The sequence below is a fragment of the Canis aureus genome, chromosome 16 (assembly GCF_053574225.1).
Source record: "Canis aureus isolate CA01 chromosome 16, VMU_Caureus_v.1.0, whole genome shotgun sequence".
In the NCBI taxonomy this organism is placed as follows: domain Eukaryota; kingdom Metazoa; phylum Chordata; class Mammalia; order Carnivora; family Canidae; genus Canis; species Canis aureus.
This window is the reverse complement of record NC_135626.1, coordinates 58,345,648-58,368,880: the sequence shown is the minus strand read 5'-3', so window position 1 is coordinate 58,368,880 and position 23,233 is coordinate 58,345,648. Positions and strand designations below refer to the sequence as shown.

General features: G+C 56.0%; 1 protein-coding gene across 4 annotated transcripts in view; it reads right to left on the bottom strand.

Moving 5' to 3' along the window:
* LLGL2 (LLGL scribble cell polarity complex component 2) overlaps window positions 1–23,233 on the bottom strand; it is a 33,320-nt gene that overhangs the window by 7,974 nt on the left and 2,113 nt on the right. For 3 of the 4 annotated variants that reach the window (XM_077854229.1, XM_077854233.1, XM_077854230.1), the window contains exons 2-9: window positions 13,632–13,726; window positions 5,220–5,317; window positions 3,882–3,963; window positions 3,472–3,587; window positions 2,946–3,104; window positions 1,106–1,268; window positions 827–959; window positions 90–144 (exon numbers count right to left, since the gene is read on the bottom strand). In XM_077854229.1, the coding sequence (XP_077710355.1) occupies window positions 90–144; window positions 827–959; window positions 1,106–1,268; window positions 2,946–3,104; window positions 3,472–3,587; window positions 3,882–3,963; window positions 5,220–5,317; window positions 13,632–13,706 (881 nt within the window). In that variant the 5' untranslated portion in view covers window positions 13,707–13,726. Of the gene's footprint in view, window positions 1–89; window positions 145–826; window positions 960–1,105; window positions 1,269–2,945; window positions 3,105–3,471; window positions 3,588–3,881; window positions 3,964–5,219; window positions 5,318–13,631; window positions 13,727–13,937; window positions 13,963–23,233 lie in introns of those variants that run through there. The other variant, XM_077854231.1, reaches the window with a different exon arrangement.

The window sequence follows — 23,233 nt, the reverse complement described above, 5'->3', positions numbered from 1 at the left end:
CTAAGACACTGATGGACGGAAAGGCACTCACTCCCCAGACACCCCGGGAAGGCTGTAGCATGGGGATAGGACAGAGCATGGATACCTACCCCTGCCTGGTGGTCAGCCAGAAGATTTTGGTAATAGCTTTGCAAGGAAAAGGACCTACAAAAAAAGGAACCAGGTTGCAGAAGCTTTTTATAAAGAATCTCAGATTGAAATTTTTTTTTTTTAAAGTAGGCCCCAGGATGCTTGGGTGGCTCAGTGGTTGAGCATCTGCCTTCGGTTCAGGGTGTGGTCCCAGAGTCCCGGCATCGAGTCCCGCATCGGGCTCCTTGCATGAAGCCCTGCTTCTCCTGTCTCTGCCTCTCTGTGTCTCTCATGAATAAATAAATATTTTTTTTAAATAAATAAAGTAGGTCCCATACTGAAGCCCAACATGGGGCTTGAACTCACGACCCTGAGATCAAGACCTAAGCTAAGTTGTATGCATAACTGAGCCACCCAGGTGTCTCCCCAAAAAGGAAGCAGCTTGAAGGGGGCCTCCACTCCTGTGTCCACAGGGCACAGACCCCTCACACCCACACCTGCACAGCAGACCTATGCTCAGGAGTCCTGCTCTGATCAGTCTCCGGAGACAGCCACGACCAGTGTCGAAACCTGCTGCATGGCTTTGGACAAAGCCTTTCACTTCTCGGGGCCCCACTTTTGCTGCTAGGAGTTGGGCACCTACACCCAAATTTGGGAAAGACAAGACTGGGGACAGAGGACCTTGCTTTGCAAGGGAAAGGGTGGTTCCAAGCGACAGGGCAGGGCCAGGCCCCCACGAGGCAGGTGGAGAACTGACCGTAAGGCACACAGTTGCGCAGGGGCTCCGGTTGCTGGGCATCGCTGGACACAGGCCACTGGCAGTAACTGCCGTCGGAATGGCAGCTGACAATCAGGCGGCCGTCCCGCTGCCAGCAGACATTCTCCAGTTGCTTCAGAGGAGGAGAGGCAGAGTGTGCAGGCTGGGATCAGGGTGCTGGTCCTATCACCCGTACCCCCATGTCCCAGCACAGGGGCTGTATGACATGGGAGCCTGGGAGAGCCCTGAGGCACCTGCCACACTCCTGGCATGGCCTACCTGGTTGCTGAGGAAATGGCAGAGTGCGCGGCTGCCCTGCAGGTCCCAGATAACGATGAGGCCCCGGCTGTAGCCGATGAGGATCTGGTTGGGGTCACGGGGGTGCTCCTGCAGAGCTTCCACCATCTCAAACACCCGCCGGTGGCAGGCCTCCTCGGGCAACCTGGCCAAAGGAAGCACTGTGAGGCCAGGCTGCCGCCGCCGCCAGGGCAGGACAGAGCACTGGGCACAGGCACGCCTGTGGGTGGGGATGTGCCAGGGTGGGGAGATCGCAGGGACACCGCCAAGGGGGGAGAGAAGCCGTGCGCAGAACAGCATAGTGATATATAGGAACCTAAGGATGCAAACACAGCTGGTGCCGCTACAAGGGAAGGCAAGGAAGTGACTTCCAGAAGTTGATGTGGTGGTTATCTCCGGGGAGGGAAAGGGTCGTGACTGGGGAGGGCACGTGGAGGCTCACTTTACAAGAATCCACTAAACTGTACATTTGTATTTAGTGCATTTCTGTATAGAGGTGATATTTCTTAATAAAAAAGTTTTTAAAACCCACTCAGCAAAGCTCTCTATGTGAGTTGGCCTGGCCCTGAGCTTTGACCCCCTCCCCCTTCTCTGGGCCTGGAATGCTGATGTGAAGTCTGGAGGTGCTGCAGCCAACAGAGAATGAGGTGGCAGACGCAGGACCCACAGCCAGCGCCACAGGAGAGTGGGTTATGCAAATAGCCTGGACCTCAGGACACTTCTAGGCACCCAACCAAGTCAAACCTCTCTTTATTTAGAGAAAAGATTTACATAGGTAGGAGGGGGCTCCCAGGGCACTCAGGCTGGGGGAGGCCCCCCAACTGGACTCCCATCGGCAGAGTGAGGTGGCACTGGCATGGCCACATGTGAGGAGCAGGTCCTCCCACTGCCCTGCTCACAGACTGGGTGCCCAGGCTGAGAAGCGGCCGAGCCTGCTGACCTACAAACAGCAAACAGTCCTGCTCTGACCATGGCCGCGCTGCCCTGACTCTATCCTGCCGAGCGGGAAAGAGGGAGGCGGTTGTGCTCAGAGGGACCCAGCCCCAAGCAGGAATCCTCTCGACCCAGCTCTGGACAGTGGGCCTGACGGATGTGAGTGCATTGGAAGGTTGGTCCTTTCAGGAACAGTGTCCCACCGGCTCGAGAAGCAGCTCCCGTCCAAGGACCCTGGCCTCCTCTCTGTCCCGTGAAACCCTGGAATATCCCACCACAGCTGATTCTTCAGCTCCCCCTCCCTGGGACCCTAGTACCCTCTTCTCCACATCCTGACCTGACCTGACCTATTCTCTGTCACAGACTATCATGGGGCAAAGCCTCCAGAATGATCTGAAGAAGCCTAGAGGGTCGAGGCTGACCAGGAGTTTGGGCCATGGGGCATGCATGCAAATGAAAACTCAGCAGACTCCAAAGCATAAACCTCCCCAGAAGTTTGGGGAGAGGTTTGGGCCCCTTGTGCCCCACTGCAGAGCCTGGGGGCTGGGAAATTTGTGGTGACAGTGCAAAGGACAGTAGACTAAGAACTGATGACAGTGCAAAATCATTTTGAGTCTCATTTTTCTCACCTTTAAATGAAATGACAAGTTACCCCCAAAACCATTTGAGTGCTATGATGTTAAACACATCATGGGGTCAGAGTCTCTGCTTAGGGGACAGGTGGGGAGCTGAGAATCTCTCCTCCCTATAGATAGATATAGTCTATAGTCCCTATAGACTCCCCAGGAGAGAAATTAGAAGCTCCTGAGGTATTACTGGGACAGATGGGAGGAGGCCAGGCCCAGCTGGAGGGGGTGGCTCCCCGACCGCCAGGGGTCTGCAGGCTCACCACTGCAGCACGGCGTCCGAGCTGATGGTCTGGTCCTCCAGCGTGTGGAAGCCTGGCAGCTGCACCACGAAAACGTTGCCACTCTCAGTGCCCAGGTAGAGGAGCTCGTGGGAGGAATGTGGCAGGACCACGGTGATCTGTGTGGCGCTGGGGGCAGCCCTGAGGATGGGAGTGGCTGCCTGTGAGTTGGCTGCCACCGGGCAGGGAAGCCCCTGGGCTAGGGGCCCCTCGCCAGCCCCAGGAAAGGCCTCGTCCAGGGAAAGCAGACCCATGAGGTCCTTTAATGGGGTCCAATGGGGTAAATACAGGGATTACTTTCTGCCAAGACAGAAGCCAGATGGTGGAGGGCGAGGGCTTGGACGGGGCAGCAGAACCCCTGCCCCCTTCCAGAGCCTCCTATGTAGACGCTGTGTGGGGATGGAAGGAGGCAGGGCCACCAAGGGTTCCACAGGACCTTCCTGATCGACACCCGGAGCTGGGTGTGCATGTCAGGCCGGCTGGGAGACGACGGGCACCAAGTCCTTACCCTGGGGGACCACGCAGTGTGAAACTCTCATCTTCCTGCAGCTCCGACACACCGCCTTTGACTGTCAGTCTCCACAGGTGCAGGCTATTGTCATCTAGCAGGGTGACCAGCTGGCACTAGGAGGGGAATGGCACCAAAAGCAGGCGGGTGCCATCTTATTCACTAGGGAGGGCCAGCATTCACTGTGGCCTCTCCCACTGGGGTGGCCCACCCCATGTTGTTTGATTTGGGGAGGCCCAGAAGCAAATCCCTGGCTACACTCGGGGTGGCCCATGAACCCAAAGCCGAGGGAAAGGGAGTCCCAGGCCCTCCTATCAGAACCAAACCCAGGGCTGCCAGATGCCCGCCTCACCGTATGTACACCCCTTCTGGGTGGCATGAGAGCAAGAGGGTGTGGAGGGGCCCCTCACCTGGCCAGGTAGGAAATGGATCTGCACCACAGCATTGTTCTCTCGGTGGAGTCCCATGAACTCCACTCCTGGCGCACCATAGCTACAGGCAGCAGGCTCAGGAAAAGCTGCAGAAGGCAGGACACCACCCCCTCCCTCTAAAGGGCCAGGACCTCTAGGCCCACGTGGCAAGAAATAGAAGTACCTCAGCGACAGGCTCACCCTCCTCCCAGATGGGGCCTGGGGTTGGGTGACACAAGTCCTTTTCCTTGCGACAGCACTTGGCCAGGGGTGATGTGACCCTGATGGGGAGCCCACTCCAACCGGGGATAGCTTTTCCAGCCAGGCAGGTGGGGTGACACTCTAGGAGGGTGGAGCCTTATCCTGGCAACTGCGGACTGCTTGCTGCACCCTCACCATGACCCTAGCACCTAAGCTGCAACAGACCCATGAGCTACCACAAGGTGGCACCTGAGAAGAGATAAGGGCACCGCCCCCAGCAGCTATGGACATGAGTCTTGGCAAGGAGGATTGGTAACCAGGATATGGCCGTGGCCTGGCAATGATTAACCAGCTGAGGGGGTGCTATATACCACCTCCAGTGTAGCCCAGCCTGCTGGAGGCACCCCCACCTCCCCTGCCTATGCTGCAGCAGAGGATTGGGAGGGAGTCACAGCTTCACCGGTGTGTGTGTGTGTGTGTGTGTGTGTGTGTGTGTGTGTGTGTGTGTTCCAGCTGGGCTCTCCATGGGTGATCTCCATTGGAACTGAGGGACCACCTTCCAATCCTCCCAGGAGCCACCCTGGCTCACTCTAGGGGCTCAGGTGGGACTTGGGGTTGGGGGAGCTTCTAGACTTGTAGTCCAAGCCAGCCAGAGGACCCAAGCAGTGATCCTCCATCCTGGAACCCGTGGGCTTGCCTCTGAAATAGCCCAGAACCAATGCTCTGGATAGAGGATGACCCTACTGGACCATGTCCAGCCTCTGGCCAGGGAAGGCTATCCATGCCAACCAGGAGCCCATTCTACTTCTGGTGTGCCTGTGTATACACGGGGGGTATGCGTGCTGGGACAGAATCTGGAAGCTTAGCACTGCTCCTCTGACCCAAGGCCACCCTGCTTTGGATAGCAGCCTGGGACCAGTCTACTAACTGGGAGAAAGGAATTAAAAAAACAACCCCAACCTGCCTCTACTTCCTACATTCAAGGCCAATTCCCAAGAGGATATATAGAACATCCCAGGAACAGGAGGGGTCATCTACAACTTGCCTCAGTTTGGATCTCAACCATGCCAGGGCTCCCACCCATTCCAGTCCCCCAACCCCCCACCCCGGTGGAAGCTGGGGTAATGGAAAGGATACAGCTTGACGGCTCCAGAGCGGGTGCCAATGGCCAGGATGCGCAGAGACAGGCTGTAGCCAAGGGCGCTGGGCTGGTGTGGGAAGCCATGCTCCACCGTCTGCAATGAGAACCATGTGCGCACAGACCTGCTGATATGTCCCCTCTGCCACGCCACAGCTGGGGAGCCAGTGCCGGACAGAGGAGCTGCAGGACAGAGCCACTCCTAGCAGGAAGGAGCAAGTGAGTCACGTTCAGGTTCCTACCCAGATAGCTGAGTGTGGAGCCAATCCCAGACCCATTTCTGACCCAGTCCTTGGCCCTGTGGCCATCCCTGGGAGCACGTTCTCCCTTGACACTACATTGGCCACTTGATGCTCTCCAGGAACTCTACCATCCACACTATGGGTGACCGACCCAGTCCTCCTGCGAGGGTGCAGGGGCAAAGGAAGCTTTGGGGGGCTGGCACAGTGGAGGACCAGATGGCTCAAGAAGCCTGGATGTACCACAGCTCTGGGCCAGTCCCTTGAGGCTGGACAGAACCTGCAGCAGCCTCTCCCGGTTCTGAGCTGTCCAAGGCTCCTCCAGCTCTGAATATCTGTGCCTTTGTTACGGCGAGTTGTCCGCTATTTTTCCAGAGAAGCTTCTGGAGTTTTGTTCCAGACACACATTTCTGCTAATTTCTTTCTTATTTTATTTATTTATTTATCCATTCATTCATTCATTCATGAGAGACACACAGAGAGAGAGGTAGAGACACAGGCAGAGTGAGAAGCAGGCTCTTTGCTCGGAGCCTGATGTGGGACTCGATCCTGGATCCGGGGATCATGCCCTGAGCCGAAGGCAGATGCTCAACCGCTGAGCCACTCAGGCGAGCCTCTGCTTATTTCTTATTACAGAAGCAATACACATTATAGAAAACTTGGAACATATGAAAGAGTTTGAAAAACAAAACAAAAATCACCTGTACTCCCACAACTAGCGTGATCCTTGCTAACATCTTGGTGTGTCAGTCTTTCTCGTGTTCTGATTGTATACTTGTGTGCCTACACGTAACAGAGACCTGAGGTCATGCCACACGGCTATGTGCATACACACATAGCTTTGTAGCCTGTTTGCCCACCTGCAGCCAGCCCAAGTTGTCCAAAGTACTAAAGTGACTTTAAAATGGCTAAGGAGGGATCCCTGGGTGGCGCAGCGGTTTGGCGCCTGCCTTTGGCCCAGGGCGCGATCCTGGAGACCCGGGATCGAATCCCACATCGGGCTCTCGGTGCATGGAGCCTGCTTCTCCCTCTGCCTGTGTCTCTGCCTCCCTCTCTCTCTCTGTGTGACTATCATAAATAAATACAAATTTAAAAAATAAAAAAAAAATAAAAAAAAAAATAAAATGGCTAAGGAGGGGTTCCCCGGTGGCTCAGTTGGTTAAGCATAAATTGATAATTTCAGCTCAGGTCATGATCTCAGGATTGTGAGACTGAACCCCACGTCGGGCTCTGCACTCAGAGGGGAGTCAGCGTGGGATTCTCTCCCTATGCCTTTGCCCCCCAACCCCCCCATGTGTGTGAGGGTGCATGCGTGCTCTCTCTCACCCTCTCAAATCTATTTTTTTTAAATAAATAAATCTTTTGGGGATCCCTGAGTGGCTCAGCGGTTTAGCACGCCTGCCTTCGGCCCAGGGCGTGATCCTGGAGTCCCAGGATCGAGTCCCGCATCAGGCTCCCTGTGTGGAGCCTGCTTCTCTCTCTGCCTGTGTCTCTGCTTTCTCTCTCTCTCTCTCTCTCTCTCTCTCTCTCATAAAGAAATAAATAAAAAATCTTAAATGGATATTAAAAAATAAATAAATCTTTAAAAAAAATAATCAGCTAAGAAATGTTCTCTGTGTCAAGGCACCCACACTTGCCAGGCTTTTGTTGGTGAACATTTTCTGTTTCTACAGGGTTTACAATTGCCAATTGCACCGATGACCTTCCTTGGACTCCTATCTTTGTCTACAACTCAGTATTTCCTTAGGCAGATGTCCCAGTGGTGGAATTACAGGCTTAAAAGGTATGGAAGTAAACACTACAGACTTGAATTGATAAACCATCTCTGGGAAGGTTTTTGGTTGTTTCTTAATCAGTGCTCCCCGCCCCCTACCACCCACCCCAGGGGATACCGAACCTGTAGAGCTAGATCACAGCAGGGCAAAAGATGCCAGCCTGCTGGTTTACATTTTTTTTTTTTTTTTAAAGCAATGTAGACTCTCCAGGCAGAAAAAGATTGCACCAATGAAGCACCTCTCCTTAGGCTCAGGGCTCTCCTCTGGGCTTACCTTGGCTGTCCCTTTAACAAACCCAACTGCTGGCAGCTAGCCTGTCCTGTCCAGTCTAGTGGTTCACGGAAGGAGGTCCTGAGGTGGGTTCAGCCAGAGAGGAGAGCTCCAAAGAATGCTATTCTGGGGACACATAGGTATAAGCCCCCCCAACCCAGCTCTTTGCCAGGAGCTAGTCTGCCCTACAAATGGCTATACCTGGAAGGGAGAGCCTGGAGAGCACAAGTGACCTGCAGGAGCCCCCCTGGCCAGACCAGGTCCCTGTTCAGCTATGTAAAAAATGCAGTGCCTGGAAAAGCCTTGGGGAGATAGCACAGTGTCTGGAATGTAAACACTTCCCAGGAAAAGGAGGGCAGGACACGTGATGGTGTGTGCGGGGACCAGCTCCTCCAGGGCTCCTGGTAGGCGTCAGCCAGCCTCAGGTTGCTGGGGCCTCAGGAAGTCAGTAGCCAGGGCCGGAGAAAAGGTTCCTGGGACGGTAGCATTTTCCTATCATCCCGGTCAGCAGCAGCACAGGGCCAAAGCCTCTGGAATTTGGAGGCATCTGGGGAAAAGGTCCTGCGGGAAGGAGCCGCATGCCCTGGGTTCCTCAGTGTGACAGCCATGAGCGGTGCAGAGATATCAAGCACTTGCAATGTAGCTGGTGCCACCAAGGACCAGAAATTTTAATTTAAATTTAAGAATGAGGGCTCTGTTCAGTCACTGGAAGACTTTCCAGGTATGCTCTTGAGTTCCAAAGGAACAGGGGGCTGGCAGGCCAGGCTATGAATATCCCTTCTCAGCTACACACCTTTCAAACTACAGATTACGTAGCCCCAGAGAAAATTTTGTGTCTGAATTGAAATATGCTCTAAGTGTAAAATACACTGGGGGGGGGGGGTGCTCCTGGGTGGCTTAGTGGTGGAGTATCTGCCTTTGGCTTGGGTCATGATTCCAGGGTCCTGAGATCGAGTCCCACATCAGGCTCCCCAAAGGGAGCCTGTTTCTCCCTCTGCCTGTATCTCTGCCTCTGTATCTCTCATGAATAAACAAAATCTTAAAAAAAAAAAAAAAAGACATGAAATGAAATGAAACGAAATGAAATAAAATAAAATGCTTTCGGATTTGAGTGAGCTCCTTTCACATCTGATCAATGGGATAATACCAAGGACGGCACTGAGCAGGGCTACCCTCAGCTTGAATGTGACCTTCCAGAAGACCACCAGACGGTGGCTGGAATGCTCAGCTCACCCCTCGGAGCACACAGGCCTTGCCTCATGCAGCCTGCCTTCTCAAGTTCTCCATCATTCCCTTGGACTCCTCAGGGCATCTCTCCAGGGGACCATGGCTCCCTCAAGAATGAAATGAGAGAAAATGTCATGGTGCCCTTACCCAGCCAGGAGCCCACAGAGCGGGTACAAATGTAATTAGTGTGAGAACAGGGGATCCCCCAAGTCTAGGGAAGGGTGGGAAGGGGAGGTGGACATGCAAATAATGCTCACAAATCCTCAAACGAGGCAATTATAATCCAATAGGAGGCCACAAACCTCCCTGCAGGCTGAGGTGTGAGGGCCCCAGGCCAGTTGTGAGAGGCTCGGGGGTCGGCTGGGAACAGGAAGAAAGGGATTTGGATTTGGGAAGAGGACAGTGGTCAACAGGGCAGAGCTAGAAACCCAGAGCAGCCTGAGGAAGCGGGAAGGTTCTGCAAGGCACCTCTGTTCTGTGCTTCGGCTGTTCCCCCAACCTCAGACGCCCTCCCCATTCCTTGGCTGTCCCATCCCACAGCTTCTAACAGCCTCTAAAGATTTGGCCTCCGACTGCAGTCTGAGGTCCATGTGGGGCACAAGAAGTGCCCCCGGGGGTGCCTGCTATGGAACTTCCCAGGCACACAGCAGCCCCGAATCATGGCTCCACCCAGGACAGGGGGTGGGACGGGGGCTCAGCCTAGGACAGCAGAGCCTCCAGCTCAGAGTCAAGCTAGGAGGTTGCCCAAGGCCTGACAACCAACCACTGGGACCAACCTCCCCTACCTCCAGAGCTCAGCATCCAGCATCCCTGGCCCTGCCCCCACCCTGTTACCTGGCCCAGGTGACCTCTGCCAAGGGAGGAGAGAACAATGAACGCTTTTGACAGGAACTGAGAAAGGAGAGATTTATAGGAGCCGCCAAACTGCAACATTAGCCTGGTGTGGGAAAGAAAGCCCTGTCTGTCTCACGCTGGTTCCTGGACCCCATTTCAGGTTCTCGGAAGGGAGAGAGCAAAGGTTGTTTGGTCAGAGACAGTGGGGGCCCTTCACCCTGCTCTCAGGGAGGGAGGATGCCGGCCAAGATCCAGGGCTGAGGAGTCCCTAGCCTTCGTTGGGGGGCTGGAAGGCGGGCTGCCTGGGGCCAGAGGGGCCACGCCCAGCCGCTAGGCCGGGTGGCACTGCCCTATACTGGGTGTAGTCAGCTCAGATTCCTGGTGGTGGCAGCAACCTGGCCCTCACTGTGTGCCCGTCACCTGACACCAGGGGCCCAGCCACAAAAAAGCCAAGACAAAACAACCTGGTCCTGGATAGGGGTGGCCAGTCAGGAACACACTGTTTGCTCGGGGCTTGGGGGGGTGGGGAACGTGGGCAGGCCAGACAGGAAGGGCCAGGGACCTTATCAACTGGCTGGTTTCACCAGGGAGGGAGCAGCCGCAAGGGATTTCCAAGGAAGGAGCTTTACTGTGGCAGGAGTTTCTGTCCCCTTGAAATCACTCCCTCTCCACTGAGATGGCCATTGGGTTCCACAGGCCCCTCATCTGGTTTTCACTGGCTCAGAAGACTAGTTCACAGGCAAAGACACTGAGGCTCGGGGGTTGAGGTTACCACCCTCAGACGCGACCGGAAGACTCTGTTCCAGCCACCATATGCTCAGGCTGTGCAAGCCTCAGGGACCTCAGTTTTCCCACCTGCAGAATGGGAACACCACCTGGGCGTGAGGCGCCATGGGGACAAGGTGAGGCACCAACTGTGTGTGTGTGCCAGGTGCCATTCAAATTTAATTTTGCCTAGCACACCCACCTGGACATCGATACTATTAGGATGCCCACTTCACAGATGAGGCAACTGAGGAGTGGAGAGGTTCAGTAACGTGTTTGTGGTTACTCAGTGAGAAAGCCACAGAGCTGGCATCTAGCTCCTGTGTCCCTATCCCTAACCACGGGACCATCTGGCCCCTTTGCTGTTTGGTGGGGGGTTCAGAGAATATGTCTACAGACTCAGCTCCTTCCCAGGTACCACAGGTTCGGCCTGGACACCTCTTGCTTCACCAGCTGTGGGCACCCTTCAGAGGGCTGCCCTTCACCTCTGTGTGAATGACACCTACAGACGGGCCAGCAGAGGCTCAGAGCTCCAGCTCTGAATATCCCACAGTCTGCGAGGACCAAGGGTTCCAAGGTTCTCCAAACTCAAATTTGAGGCCCACAGAGCTGTGCTCTGAATCTGTGGCCACCAGCCATGCACTGACTTTCAACTTAGACCTTAACTCACGTGATCCTCTCACCAACTCTCTGGGGTAGCTCGTATCATCTTATGGAAATGTGTGACTTGCCTAAGGTCACCTCGCTGGTGAACCTTGGCAGTCCTGGGCTTGGCACCACTAACCAACTCCTGGGCCAAACTGCCTCTTGATAAATGATCATCATTGTTGCTGTTCTGTCCAAATCAAGTGGATCACTTTCCCGTTCACCTGCTCCTCACCTCTCCTTGGGTTTCCCTGCTTCCCAGGGCGCGGCACCATTACCTGCTCTGGATGGAGCCCCCCCCTTCCCCAGTCGTGCTGGACAACTATCTCCCTTCCCTGCCCCCTTACTCCTACATCCCCATCTAGCACCAGGCCATACGCCCTAAATAGTTCTTTAATCCAGTGTGGTCCTCAGCCAGGGGCCAGTGGGCAGCATTTGGAAACATTTCTAGTTGGACATGTTGGGGAGGCAGGGTCAGGGATGCTGCTAAACATCCTCACCACAGGGCCAGCCCCAAATGTCAACAGTGAAAAGGTTGAGAAGCTCTGTTCTATTCAAGCCCTGCACCCCACCCTACTGCCCCGGGATAGGCCTTGTCCCATCGTTGCAATCCTCCCCTTAAAAAAAAAAAAAAAAAAAAAAAGTTCTTTTCCAAACTAAATGGGATTGCTTACTCCCCTGCTCAAAAGCCACCACAGCTATAGTGTGTCAGGCCCCAGACTCCCAGGTTCCAGGGAAGCCTGGGGTGGGGGAGGAGTTGGCATGGGTGGGACCACCCAGGTTTCGGGCCTCATCTTTCAATCCCAACCCTGCAGGCTGCACATTCACTCAGTGTTTAGATGAGACCAAGCAGGCCCACCTCCCTTTCCCTGTCCCCTTCCTCCTTTCTATTCCCAGGAAGTGGCATTTCAGACCAACAGTCCCTTCCCTCCTTCCAGGCTATAAAATGCCTGGAGGGCAAAGATCTTATCGCAATCCCACAGCCCCAGGCCCCGGCTGTCTTTGCAATAGATGCTTAATGCAGGTTTCTAGCAAGTGAATGGAAAGAGGAAGGAATTTCAGGAGCCTCCCCTCCTCCTCTCCCCAGCCAGCCCTGGGGGTGGGGCAGCCAGGTTTGGGGGCCTCCGGTTGTGAGGCATGGTTAGGGGGGAGACAGGATTCCTCTGCCCCACCCCACCCCACCCCACCCCACTGCACAGCTGGAACTTGGGGCAGGGGTTCCTCCCTCTGCTGAGCCTGTCTATCCGGTTTCTACTAGAATTGGTGATCTTTTTGGGGTGTGAGATATCTCGGTGTCATCAGGTGCAACGGAGGCACACGGGGGTCACCTAAGTCCCCAGGTGGGTGCTGAGGCTCTGAGACCGGCACCCACGGGTCACTTCCCTTGGAACCAAGGGTGTCAGGCACCCAGGGACCTTGAGATCTCCCATTCCCAACACCTGTACCCCATTTCCCGAGGCCCACAGCTTCCTTCTGCCAGTTGAAAGAGGTGCTCATTCAGGGAAGCCCTTGTCCCACAGGTGAGTGGCCTCAGCAAATCTCCATCACCACACCTGCCACAGGTCAAGAAAATGGCAGGGCACCCCCACCCACCTCAGACAAGCCCCTGGAACTGTCTCTCCCTGGGAGGCAGCTCCTGAGAACAGCAGCTAGAGCTCCTGGACTACAAATCAGCTAACTCCATACAACCCTCAGAACGAGCCTATGTTGGGGGTGACGGGCACAGGGTTACCCAACTTCTAAGTGGCCAAGCTGGATTTGAAGCCCTGTCCATCAGCATGTCCCGGAGGGGGCCCCAGGCCCGAGGAGCAGAGCATCATGATGCTCCATTTCCTGCAGTCCACCTTCTGGGGCAGGAGGAAGCTAGGGCATGCAGGCCATGGGCCTAGATCAAAGCAAACGTGAGAGGCTAATTACCCCCGAAACGGCAGCAGATTGCTAGGTGGCTGCAGACCTAATAAACCACATTGTGCTTCTCCTGTTTACAGGCCAGCTCTGGCCTTCTCGGGCACCAGAAGGGCACCACTGTGAGGAAGTTCTGTGGCGCTTCTGGGACCCTCTCTGTGATCTTGGGTGACAGGTTGCTCTGGCTTCAGGAGCCCGAGGAACAGGTTTGGGGCTAGGGTAGCCAAATGCCACCCTTGGCACACTGACCCACTCAGCCGGGCCTAGAGCCTGCTGCAAGGATGCCACAGGAATCAGTGCGTTCTGACTGGAGGGAAAACTGCGTTCTCCTGTGGGGGCAATGTGGGGAGCAAGGGAACAGTGGCCACTGCCCCAGGGACCTGGCATCACTGGAACGTTGCTACCCCTGGCAGGGGTCGGCCCCCTTTCACCTCTCCTGCCCCTGAGCCTCCTCCATGGCCCTGTGAGGAGGTAGGCTGTGCCAGCCTTATTTTACAAGTGGGGAAACTGAGGCTGGAAGAGGGAGTGTTTTTTGCAGGGGTCACACAGCCAGGGAGACTCGCGAGAGGGAGTCCTGACGCCTGGAGCTCCCGCTGCCCTTTCCTGAGAAAGCTCGCCAACCAGACCCAAATTCCAAAGTCAAGGGCTGGGAGGCAGGGCCGGCAGCGCCAAGTCGGTATTTAACCCAGGTGACGGCCACCGGAGAGCCCCGGCCCGCGGAGGGTGGACGACACAGTGCGGCCCCTCTTACCTTGTTAAACTGGAAGAGGTCCCGCTTGAGCCTCTCCCGCGCAGGGTCATGCCCTGGCCTCAGGAACCGCCGCATGGTGCCGAGTGTGGAGCCCCCTGGAGAAAGAGGAGAAGTCGCGGACCCCCAGCGCCAGGCGGGTGCAGCCCCCCAGCACCCACGCTGGCTCCCAGGCACCTGTCCAGCCGCTCTCCCCGGGTCCAGCAGTGGCTGGTCCTGGCCCAGGCCCTCGCGGCGTCCCCGCCCACCCTCCTGCGCACCCTCGCTCCATCTGCCAAGTACAGGTGAGGAACCCAGGGACTTCTGTACCTGCAGGCCCGGGGCTGGCGGAAGCTCTAAGCCTTGTTCCAGGCCCCCGTGGCCTTATAAAGCCAGCGGGAGAAGCTGGGGGAGGAAGCCATTTCACCTGGCTTTATAGGAACGGAGGCCCCGAGGTTAATGAGCTTAATTGTTAACCTGTTTTCTGAAAAACCCTAAAACCCCGGCTAAACAGAAAGGGAAACTTCACAAGTCTCTTTCCCCAGACCGGTTGGGAGGTAGAGATACAAAGCCTCCACCCGGGAGTCCACCGGGGCTCCCAGACCAGAGCCCCACGGGGGAGGGGGAGAGGCCTGGTCTCTGGGGTCAGCACACCCAGGCCCATTCTTCCTGCTGACTGCGGGGAGGGCGCTCCCACCACGGCTGTCAGGAGCCTGAGCGGGCGAGGAGCAGGGTGCAAGGCCAGGGGGTGCTGGCCCATGCCACCCCACGCCCAGGGCCTACTCTGGCACTGGGTTCACCCCATGAGGCTGCTGGGCTTTCTGGAGCTGCAGCTCTGGCCCTGGGTGGCCCCTGCCCTTCTCTGTCTATTCTGGTCCCCGCTCCCCCGGGCTCTGATGGGGCACACTTTAGAGACTCCCTTTCTCGTGGGCCTAAGTGGAGCCTTATTGAGAGAAGAAATCTGCTCCCAATAAAGAAATCAGCTCAAGGCCCAAAACCTATCCGTCCAAACCATATGAATGTAGAAAGCTTTCCCAATCCAAGGGGAACTATTTCTGGATCATCCTTGGGGGAAGGGAGGAGGATCATCTTCACTTCAGTTTCCGGCTTCCAACAGTACAGCCTCCCACTGACCATAGGACACCAAGGCCTGCCCTCAGGAACACAGGCGCTCAGGCCTAGCCAGACACTATAAAGAGACTAAAGAGACCTGGTCCCCGCCCCAGAGGAGCTTCCTGTGGGCAAGGGCAGAGCGCCCTGCTAGGGAGGCACCAGGCCAGGGTGCGGATTTGGGGAAGCACCTGGTCCAGACGTGCTGGATGTCCGATGGGAGAAGAAGATATCTGAGACCTGAAAGATGCCCTTCAGTTTCTGGCTTCTTGTGAAGTGACAAAAATTAGCCATCAGGCCAGTGCTCTGCATATGAAAGGACTCTGTGTGGTCTAAGACTTGGGGGCTCCCTCTAAGGCATGTGGATGGCAGAAGGGGGGCCATGGTGGTGATGGTCTCTGGCAGAGTGACCAAGGGCTGGCCATGCTGGGAGGGGTGACCCCACTTGGCAGAGACACATATGCTGGGGCAATCCGGATACCATCTCTGCTAGAACAGGTGGAGACTGGCCCTCAGAGTGCCATCACCTTCTGGGGGCACTGAAAAGAACCCCCACTTGCAGGAGGGGGGATGCAAGAGATTTGTGCCTTCACATTTTGGGGGAGCCAGAGCAGATCGGGGGCGGGGGGGCACTTCCCTAAAAGGAATGGCAGGTAGTCGGGGAAACTCCTAGGTGCCCACCTGACCCGAGGTCCTGAAGCGGGTCAGGGAAGGAAACCCAGGAAAGTCCTGGAGGCTCTGGCGGACTGTGAGTGAAAACACCCCCTGGGCCTGCCGCAGTGACCTGGGGCTCCCAGACAAACAGCTGAGCCATGGCTCACATTCCAGCTGTGGGGGAGGGCAGCACAGGCCCAAGCTCATAAATCGGCAGCTCCGCTCCCGGGCCGGGCTCCGGGGGCGTCCACTCTCCCTTCCTGGGCCTAGGTCACTGGGTCAGAAGTCAGAGGAAACTGGGAGTGGTGCCCTGGAGGAGCAGAGGGGCCTGCAGATTCCCAGGAGAGGGTGATCTGGGCTCTCCCCTGAAGGACCCTCCCCACAGGCTGTGGGGTGGGGACAAGTGGGCACAGGGCCATCCTTCCTAAGGACCCACACGGGCATAGCCCCCGGGGGAGGAGCTGCAGGCAGGCGGGAGGCAGACGGGATGTGGAGATGGGTGGGAGAAGGGAGGCACTCCATCCACCCACATGCCCCTCAGAGCATCTGCTGCATCCCAGGGACTGTACCAGACCCCTACGTGTTATGTTTACTACTTTTAAAACATTTTGCTGGAGTAATCTCTGCTCACTGTAAAAACAAAACAAAACAAAACAAAACAAAACAAAACAAAGAAAGAAAGAAAGAATGAAAGAAAGAAAGAAAGAAAGAAAGAAAGAAAGAAAAAACAATCCTGAGGAGAAAATCCTCCCTAAATCCCACCACTCGGGAGTAGGCACAGTGGCATGTCGGGACACATCCTGACCCCTCCTCCTTCCCACTCCTGTACAAGGTACACCTAAACCCCGTCCCGGATGTTTGTTCACCCTCCACGAGCCTCCCTGGAAGTTGAGTGGAATATCTCCACTTGGCAGACAAGGAAATGAAGACCACAGAGGCTGGGTAACTCGTCCAAGGTCACTGAGGAGAAACCAGCAGAACTTGGATTCGCCCCCAGGTCTGGTGAACTCCAGATCTAAGGACCCTGGGCGGCAGGGAAGGATGGCCAGGACAGGACGGAGGGTGCCTAATCACACCCCTGCAAATAAAAGGCGCGGGCTGGGGCGCACGTGGGCACACAGGCTCCCACAGGCCTTCAGCGCAGGGTCGACCGAGCAGCTCGGGGCCTGGGGTCCAGCCTCTGTCGGCGCGGTGCTGGCAAAGTGCCACTTCCTCCACAGGAGATGGGGACCTCACGGCCACGGGGTGAGGAAACCACAGCATTGGTTCCTCACCCCCACCAACCCCTCGGTGTTGCTCCCAACACCGAAATAACTGCCCAGGTCGAGGTGCAAAAAGTGCCACCCCTTCTTGAAGGGGAACAGGTCTGGGAGTGGCTACACTCACCTCTAGGCAAACCCTTAGCTCCAATGACCCCAGGTAAGGGAGTCCTACAGAGAAGCTTCAGGAACCCAGACGTGGAGCTTCCTGGTATGGAATAGATCCTACCTACTCAACCCACCCCTGAAGGTAGGAAATGAGGCGCGGGGGTCGTAAGGGAAAGAGCCTGGGCTCAGCCACAACAGCCCAGCTCCTCCAAGCCGGGGGGCCTCCCAAGGTAGCTCCCAGAGGCCCAGCGAGCTCGTCTGTAAAGGGCGATGCCCCGGTCCGCTGGCAGGAGTGGGAGCGACGCCAGGTGCCCGGCGTGGAGTAGGCGCTGTCCTAGGACCGGGGACACAACGGTGGAGAAAGACAAGATCCTTTCTTTCACCAAGCTGGCATCTTTGCAGGGGGGTGCGTGATGACTCACGAGGACACAGATCAGTCAGCGCGATGGTTTCAGAGAGACAGCAGGGCCAGCAAGGAAATGAAAGAGGAGGCCAGGGTGTGGTTGGATGGTCTTGGTGAACATTCCCGCGTCTGGGTCCTGGGTCCGCGGGCTTGCTGGTCCTTTGCCTGGGATGCTTTTCCTCCAGGTCCCCACCTGCACTCTCTCACCCACCTCTACTCAAATGTCCCTTCTCGGACCTTCTCTTTCGGAACTACTTCCCAGCTTTGCTTTGCTCCTTAGCACTTGGTCACAGTTACCCGTGCAACCCTTCCCAAGGATGAGCCTTCTCAGTCTTACTCGGGACCGTTGCCGTCTTTCTCACTGAGGCACCCCTGCTGAATGAATGAACACGGGCAGAAATGTCTCCACCCACACCTGAATGATAGGAAGTGGTCAGGCGCTAAGATTCAGGGGCAGGGCGTGGCAGGGGAAACGGAACAAGCTTGCGTCTTCCAGCAGGACGAAGGCAAGCACAGGGGCCCAGTGCAGGCAACAGGAGAGACGGAATGGGCCAGAAAGGGCGGCCTGTCGGGCCACAGCAGACAGCTTCAGCCCGGGTCCACTGGGAGCACCCCCTTCATTCCCCCCAACAGTCCTGGGCAGGGCCTGCCTTAGTCTGCCCTCCCTTCCCCCACCCCATGTCCCCTGTCTGCTTGGCCGGGTGTTGGCCGGCCCATCTGCTCAGTCCCCACCCCAGGCCCCTTCTACTCCGGTCTCTGCATTTTTATCTGAAATAACCTTCTTGCCCTTCATGCAATACCATCAAAAATCGTCTTCTAGAAAGCAATCTCTTTCTGAACCTAGCCTGACCACTCTCCCCCTCTTCCCTCAGGGCTTGACCACACCTTATACTGAAACCACTGCAGACAACAGCACCCATCTAGCTCCTGGAATGTTCTCCCCCGCCTTGTTGTGCAGGTCACCAGGCTATCAGGGAAAATCAGAAGCAACCCAAGTGGCCAACAACAGGGAGCAGGGGAAGGGAGCTCAGTGTTATGATCGAAGGCGTAGTCATTAGAAGGGCAGAAGACGATGGATCCTGAAGTCAGCGACACTCTATTAAAAATATTTACATAAGTAGACACCACACTGGCAGGGTTATGGGATTAGTAGAGATTTTTTTTCTTCTTTTGGTTTATCTGCCTCCCAGGCGGGTAGATAAGAGGATCGCATGGGAGAGGGGGTGAAGGCATAGGCAGCGGCCAGGTATGACAGTGGCCCCATGCTCAGGGAAGGCGGTCCTGGCGGTGGCATCCCTTCTGCTCTCCTGGGGACTGGGTTCCTCTCCAGCCATGTTAACCTGAACAGGAGAAAAGCCTGCCCCCTGGACACCAAAAGGGCGCAGAGGGAGGAAAGACACAGGTGGGGAGACCGGCTGCATGACCTCGGGCATCAGGGTCCCAGGACCTGGGCGTAAAGGACACTACTACTTTACAGGCCATGCCTGGGGGGATGCCAAGGAGAGTCTGAGGCAAAGTCACTGGAGAGGTCTAAGAGGCTCTGGGGGGTTCTGGCTTCCTGCACTGGGCAGGCCATCTGGCCAGAGCAAGTCACCTGGCCAGAGCATGTCCCCCAAGAGGGGGCTTCCTTGGAAGAAACAGCTTCATCCCCTGAACTCCTAAAGATGGCTCGATGTCAGTCTCAAGCTCCTGCCCACCACACCCTCCATCCTTGACAGGACCAAACTCCGAGCAGCCCTCCCTGCTCTGCCCTCTGTTCCCTTGGGTGTGGGCACGTGAGACTTGCTGACCAACGGCTGATCTGTGTGGATGTGTGTGGGCAGGGGCGGAGGTAGGAGCTGATTCTTACTGATCTTCCACACAGGTCTGTGCCTTGAGTGTGAAACTAGCCTGTGCGTTCCCCGGAGGCATCTGACCCCCCCCCTTTCTGCACCCATCACCCAACACTGCCACCAGCCACCACCCAAAACTCTCATGCCACGGGCTGAGACTGGTCTCCCCACACCCTGATGCCCGCCCTGGAAAAGAACAGGAGAGCTGCCTGGTTGACAAATTCATGCCCTGGCTTCCCTTCCCATCCCTCTGTGCAGATCCCACCTCCAGAGACGTGCATAGGCCCTGCCCCCCTGCATCTTAGGACCTCAGTAAAGAGACCAGTAGAGGTGGACACCTGACTTGGCTCTCTTTCTTCTCTGAGAAGCAGATCTGATGGTGCTGTGGGGAGGACAAAGGCGGGGTCCCAGCCCGGGCTGCTCATCCCACACAGATACTGTTTGTCCCTGACACAGAGGCTTGGCCGTGCTGAGCCCGTCTGTCCTGGAGGTGTGTGATGTCTGTCCTGGAGGTGTGTGATGGGCCAGCCACCGAGAATGCTGCTCAATAACCCAGTCAGCCCTGTTGATCTGCCCAGAGAAGCTATGCTTAGTGGCAGGGCTCTAGGCATCTTGGGCCCTACCACACAGCACCTAGCTGGAGTCCTGATCTCCAGGAGCATAAACAGCGTGAACCAGAGTCCCAAGCTGTCCTCTCCTCTCCCCTGTTTGTGCTCCCCACAGCCCCCTGCTGCTGCAGAGGCTGCCCTCCCTTCCCAACATCCTGTGTGAGGCCTGTGTGTGGCTGTGTCCTTCCGTCTGAGGGGTTTGAGTTCACCCCTGAACCTCCAGAGGAGGGGAGCAATGGGGCTGGGCTCTCAAGGGTGGGGGCAGCCGTGGACCCCTCTGGTATCTGTCTGTGCCAACTCATGATGCTCGAGGTTGCTTTGCAAGCGCCCGTGTGATCCCGGCGAACCCAATCTCCCAGAGGCAGGGGACAGGGCCCTGGCCAGCTGCTTAGCAACCAAACTGTGGCTAAGAGGGCGTGGAGCTGGGTGGGAGGTGGGACCACAAGAAACACCCAGAGAGGGGGCAGGAACCAGAGGGTTGTCCCTGCTGTCGTTAGGTAATAAAAAGGATTGAGACCAAACTGTGACCAGATGCCACCTGAAGCACTTTCCCCACAGCATCTCATGTAGTTTTATTACTTATGAAATAACCAATTCAGAGAGCTACCAAACCCAAGCTGTTCAGAGTCTGAGCCCCAATCTGAACTCCAAGCTGATTGCAGAGCCCTCTGCCCAGTGCAGGCCTCTCTCCCAGGACAAAGGGGCTGGCCAGCAGTGGCCTGGATGGGACAACCTGGGTCAGCAGCCAGAGGCTGACTTCACCCTCCCCGGCTGGGCCCAGACCAGAGGCCCCCATCCTAAGGAGCCACAAGCCAGCCCCACAACCCTGGGAGGACCCTACTGCAGGATTTCCTCCCAAGGCCCCAGAGGCTGGAGGGGAGGGGCAGGGAGGGGAGGAGACATGCATGCATTCCCTGAACACATCTCCATTCTGGGGGCCTCAGTCCCCTTTCTGCAGCCCAACTTCAGACTCTCCAGGCAAGTGACAGACTGGATATGGCCAAGTCCAAAGAGCAAAGTCATTCTGGGGAGGAGGTTGGATAACTTGCCTGGGGTGGGAGTGGTGGGTGGCCTGGCCTGGCCTATCAGGCCCATTCCATGGCCTCTTACTTGGCTCAACACCTGAACACCTGACCCAAGGAACTTCCAAAAGATGTCAGTTTGGGGGGCGGGGGCAGGGGAAAGGGGGAGTACCTGTCCTGTCCATGGTTGTACCTACAGCAGTTAATACCCTGACACATGAGACACACTCGTGTCCGTTGAGGAACCCCGTCACTTCCTGCACGTCTGTACTCAGATGCAGCCTTCTCCTTGAGGCCACCCTTCTCAAGCTGCAAACTGCTCCCCACCCCAGGGTCCCCAGCCTCTACTTTGTTTTTATTCTGTGCACCTCGAATCACCTTTTAACACTTTGATTTTATTACTTCCGCTTGTTTCCTGTTACTCACGCTCCCCACTCTTTAGAATGTGAGTCCTGGGGTGACAGAGCTCAGCTTCGTGTAAGGATTTTGCCTAAACCTCGCTGGGCATATGGAGGCACCAGTAGATACTTATCGCACGAATGAGTGAACAGCAAGGACTGAATAGAGATCAAGGAGGTAAAGGTCTTCTCTAGTTGGGAACCACTGACCTCGAGGAGTCCCGGGCTGGGGCCGCTCAGGGAACTTCCTCACCCCCCCATTCTCAAGTCTCCGGCCAAGGCCAGGTCATGGAGACTTCATGCCTGGCATCCTGCTGGGGATACCTCTGTGGGCCTTGCCTCAGACCAAGGCTCCTGGACACCCTGCTCCTCAGCAAGAAGGATCCAAGAATAATATTATTGACTAGAGTCAAATAGTCCTGTGCCCAGGTGTCCCTCTCAACAAACCCTGGGAACACTGAGTCAGGTGTCTTGAGAGAAGACTCTAGTCTCTGCTGAATTCCTTAGGGGTAGAGTCAGGTACCTAGCAGCTTCCCTGTCCCCACGCCCTGAGGAGCCTCTCCTAGCTCAAGAATTCACTGTGGTTCCTGGGAAGGGGAAGGAGCAGGGTGACTCTTTAAAGTACCAGTTTCCTCTGAGAGGCAGGGCAAGGAGGGAAGGTCACCTCAAAGGGAGTTGGGCAAGGCCCTGTGGTGCCACGGCACTGGGAGGGGAGGGTGTCCCGGGGAACCGGGAGCCAAGGCAGAAGAAGAGCCAGCAGTACCCATGGCCCCACTGGGGGACGCCCCTCTCCTGCCCCATACCCAGCTTCTCCCTGAAAACTGCTCCTAGGTAGGGGAAAACAGCTGCCAAACAGACCTGGCATGCCTCAACCCAGGAGGAGCCCTGAGAGTGATAGCGCCTGAGTGAGATAAGAAGCCTTCTCTGAGCTGAGTACTCAGGATAAGGGAGTCCAGGCAGCCAGCGCTGCTCAAAGCAGCCAGCCCAGCAGTGGGGGCAATAGGCCCCTTGGGCCTCCACTCAGGTGTCTTGATAGCTGCCCCTGACGCTTCTAGAAAGTTGAGGAATCCTTTAGGAAACCCCACAGTGCTCCTGGAGACTCTTGCCCGGGATGCTCAATGTCTCCAGTGGGTAGACAAGGGGTCACAGACTGATGGTAGAGGCTCCGGAATTTCCAGCTCCTTGTATCACTTCCCTGGGGTGGGGGGGTGGGGAGGGGACACAGGTGCCTGGGGCCAGGAAGTCCTGTCAGGGGAGGACACCTCTTCCCTAAAAAAGGTTTAAAGAAAGCACTATGGAGTTCCCAGAAAAGCTCCTTAATGGTAGCAGAGCAGCACAAGAATGTGATCCCCTCCACCCCCAACAGGGTACAGAATGTATACAGCCAAGCCCTCTGCTGAGCAAAAAGCTGAGCGGATTAGATTGTACACCCCCTTCTTCCCAGAAAAGGCCCCCAGCTGGGGTCTGGCCATCAGGACTCACTCCTGGCTCCGCCAAGGAACAAGGCAAGTACCAAGGGCCAAGGGAACAAAAGTGAGGCTGCAAGAGGCCACTGTCCTCTACCTCTGCCTCCCTAGTTTCAAGGAACAATATTCACATTTTAAAAGGTCTGACCTCCAGAGGCTTTCAAAAATCAGGACCTCTAGGCTAACTTCTGGACAAAGAAGCCAAATTCCCTGATGACCCAGCAAGCATGTCCAAAAGATTCAGGTGTCTGCCCACGGGCCCACAAATGACACTTTTTATGCTTTATGGAGCACGTTAGGCAGCTCACCCACCCCAATGCCTGCTCTATGCCAGGCCACGCGTGTTCATGACATTTTTTCATTCTCCTATCAACAAGGCTCGCTGAGGCTTCGCATGATTAGGTGACTGAGCCAAGGTTATGCAGCAAGAAATCAGCAAGGCATGATTGAAAACTACACCTGATATCTGGAAAGACACTAAAAAACTGAAGAACACCATGTTTGAGGAAAAAGTCTGAGGGGCGAGAGGGAGTCTTACCTCTATACTTTCTAAAACATTTCACTTTCCCCACTATGGGTGCTTATCACCTTTTTAATTTTCTAAACCAACAAGTCAGTTGGAATTATGGGCCTTTTTCTTCTTCTTCTTCTTCTTCTTTTTTTTGAGAGACACAGAGGAGAAGCAGAGACACAGAGGGAGAAGCAGGCTCCTCACAGGGAACCCGATGTGGGGACTCAATCCCCAGACCCGGGATCAGGCCCTGAG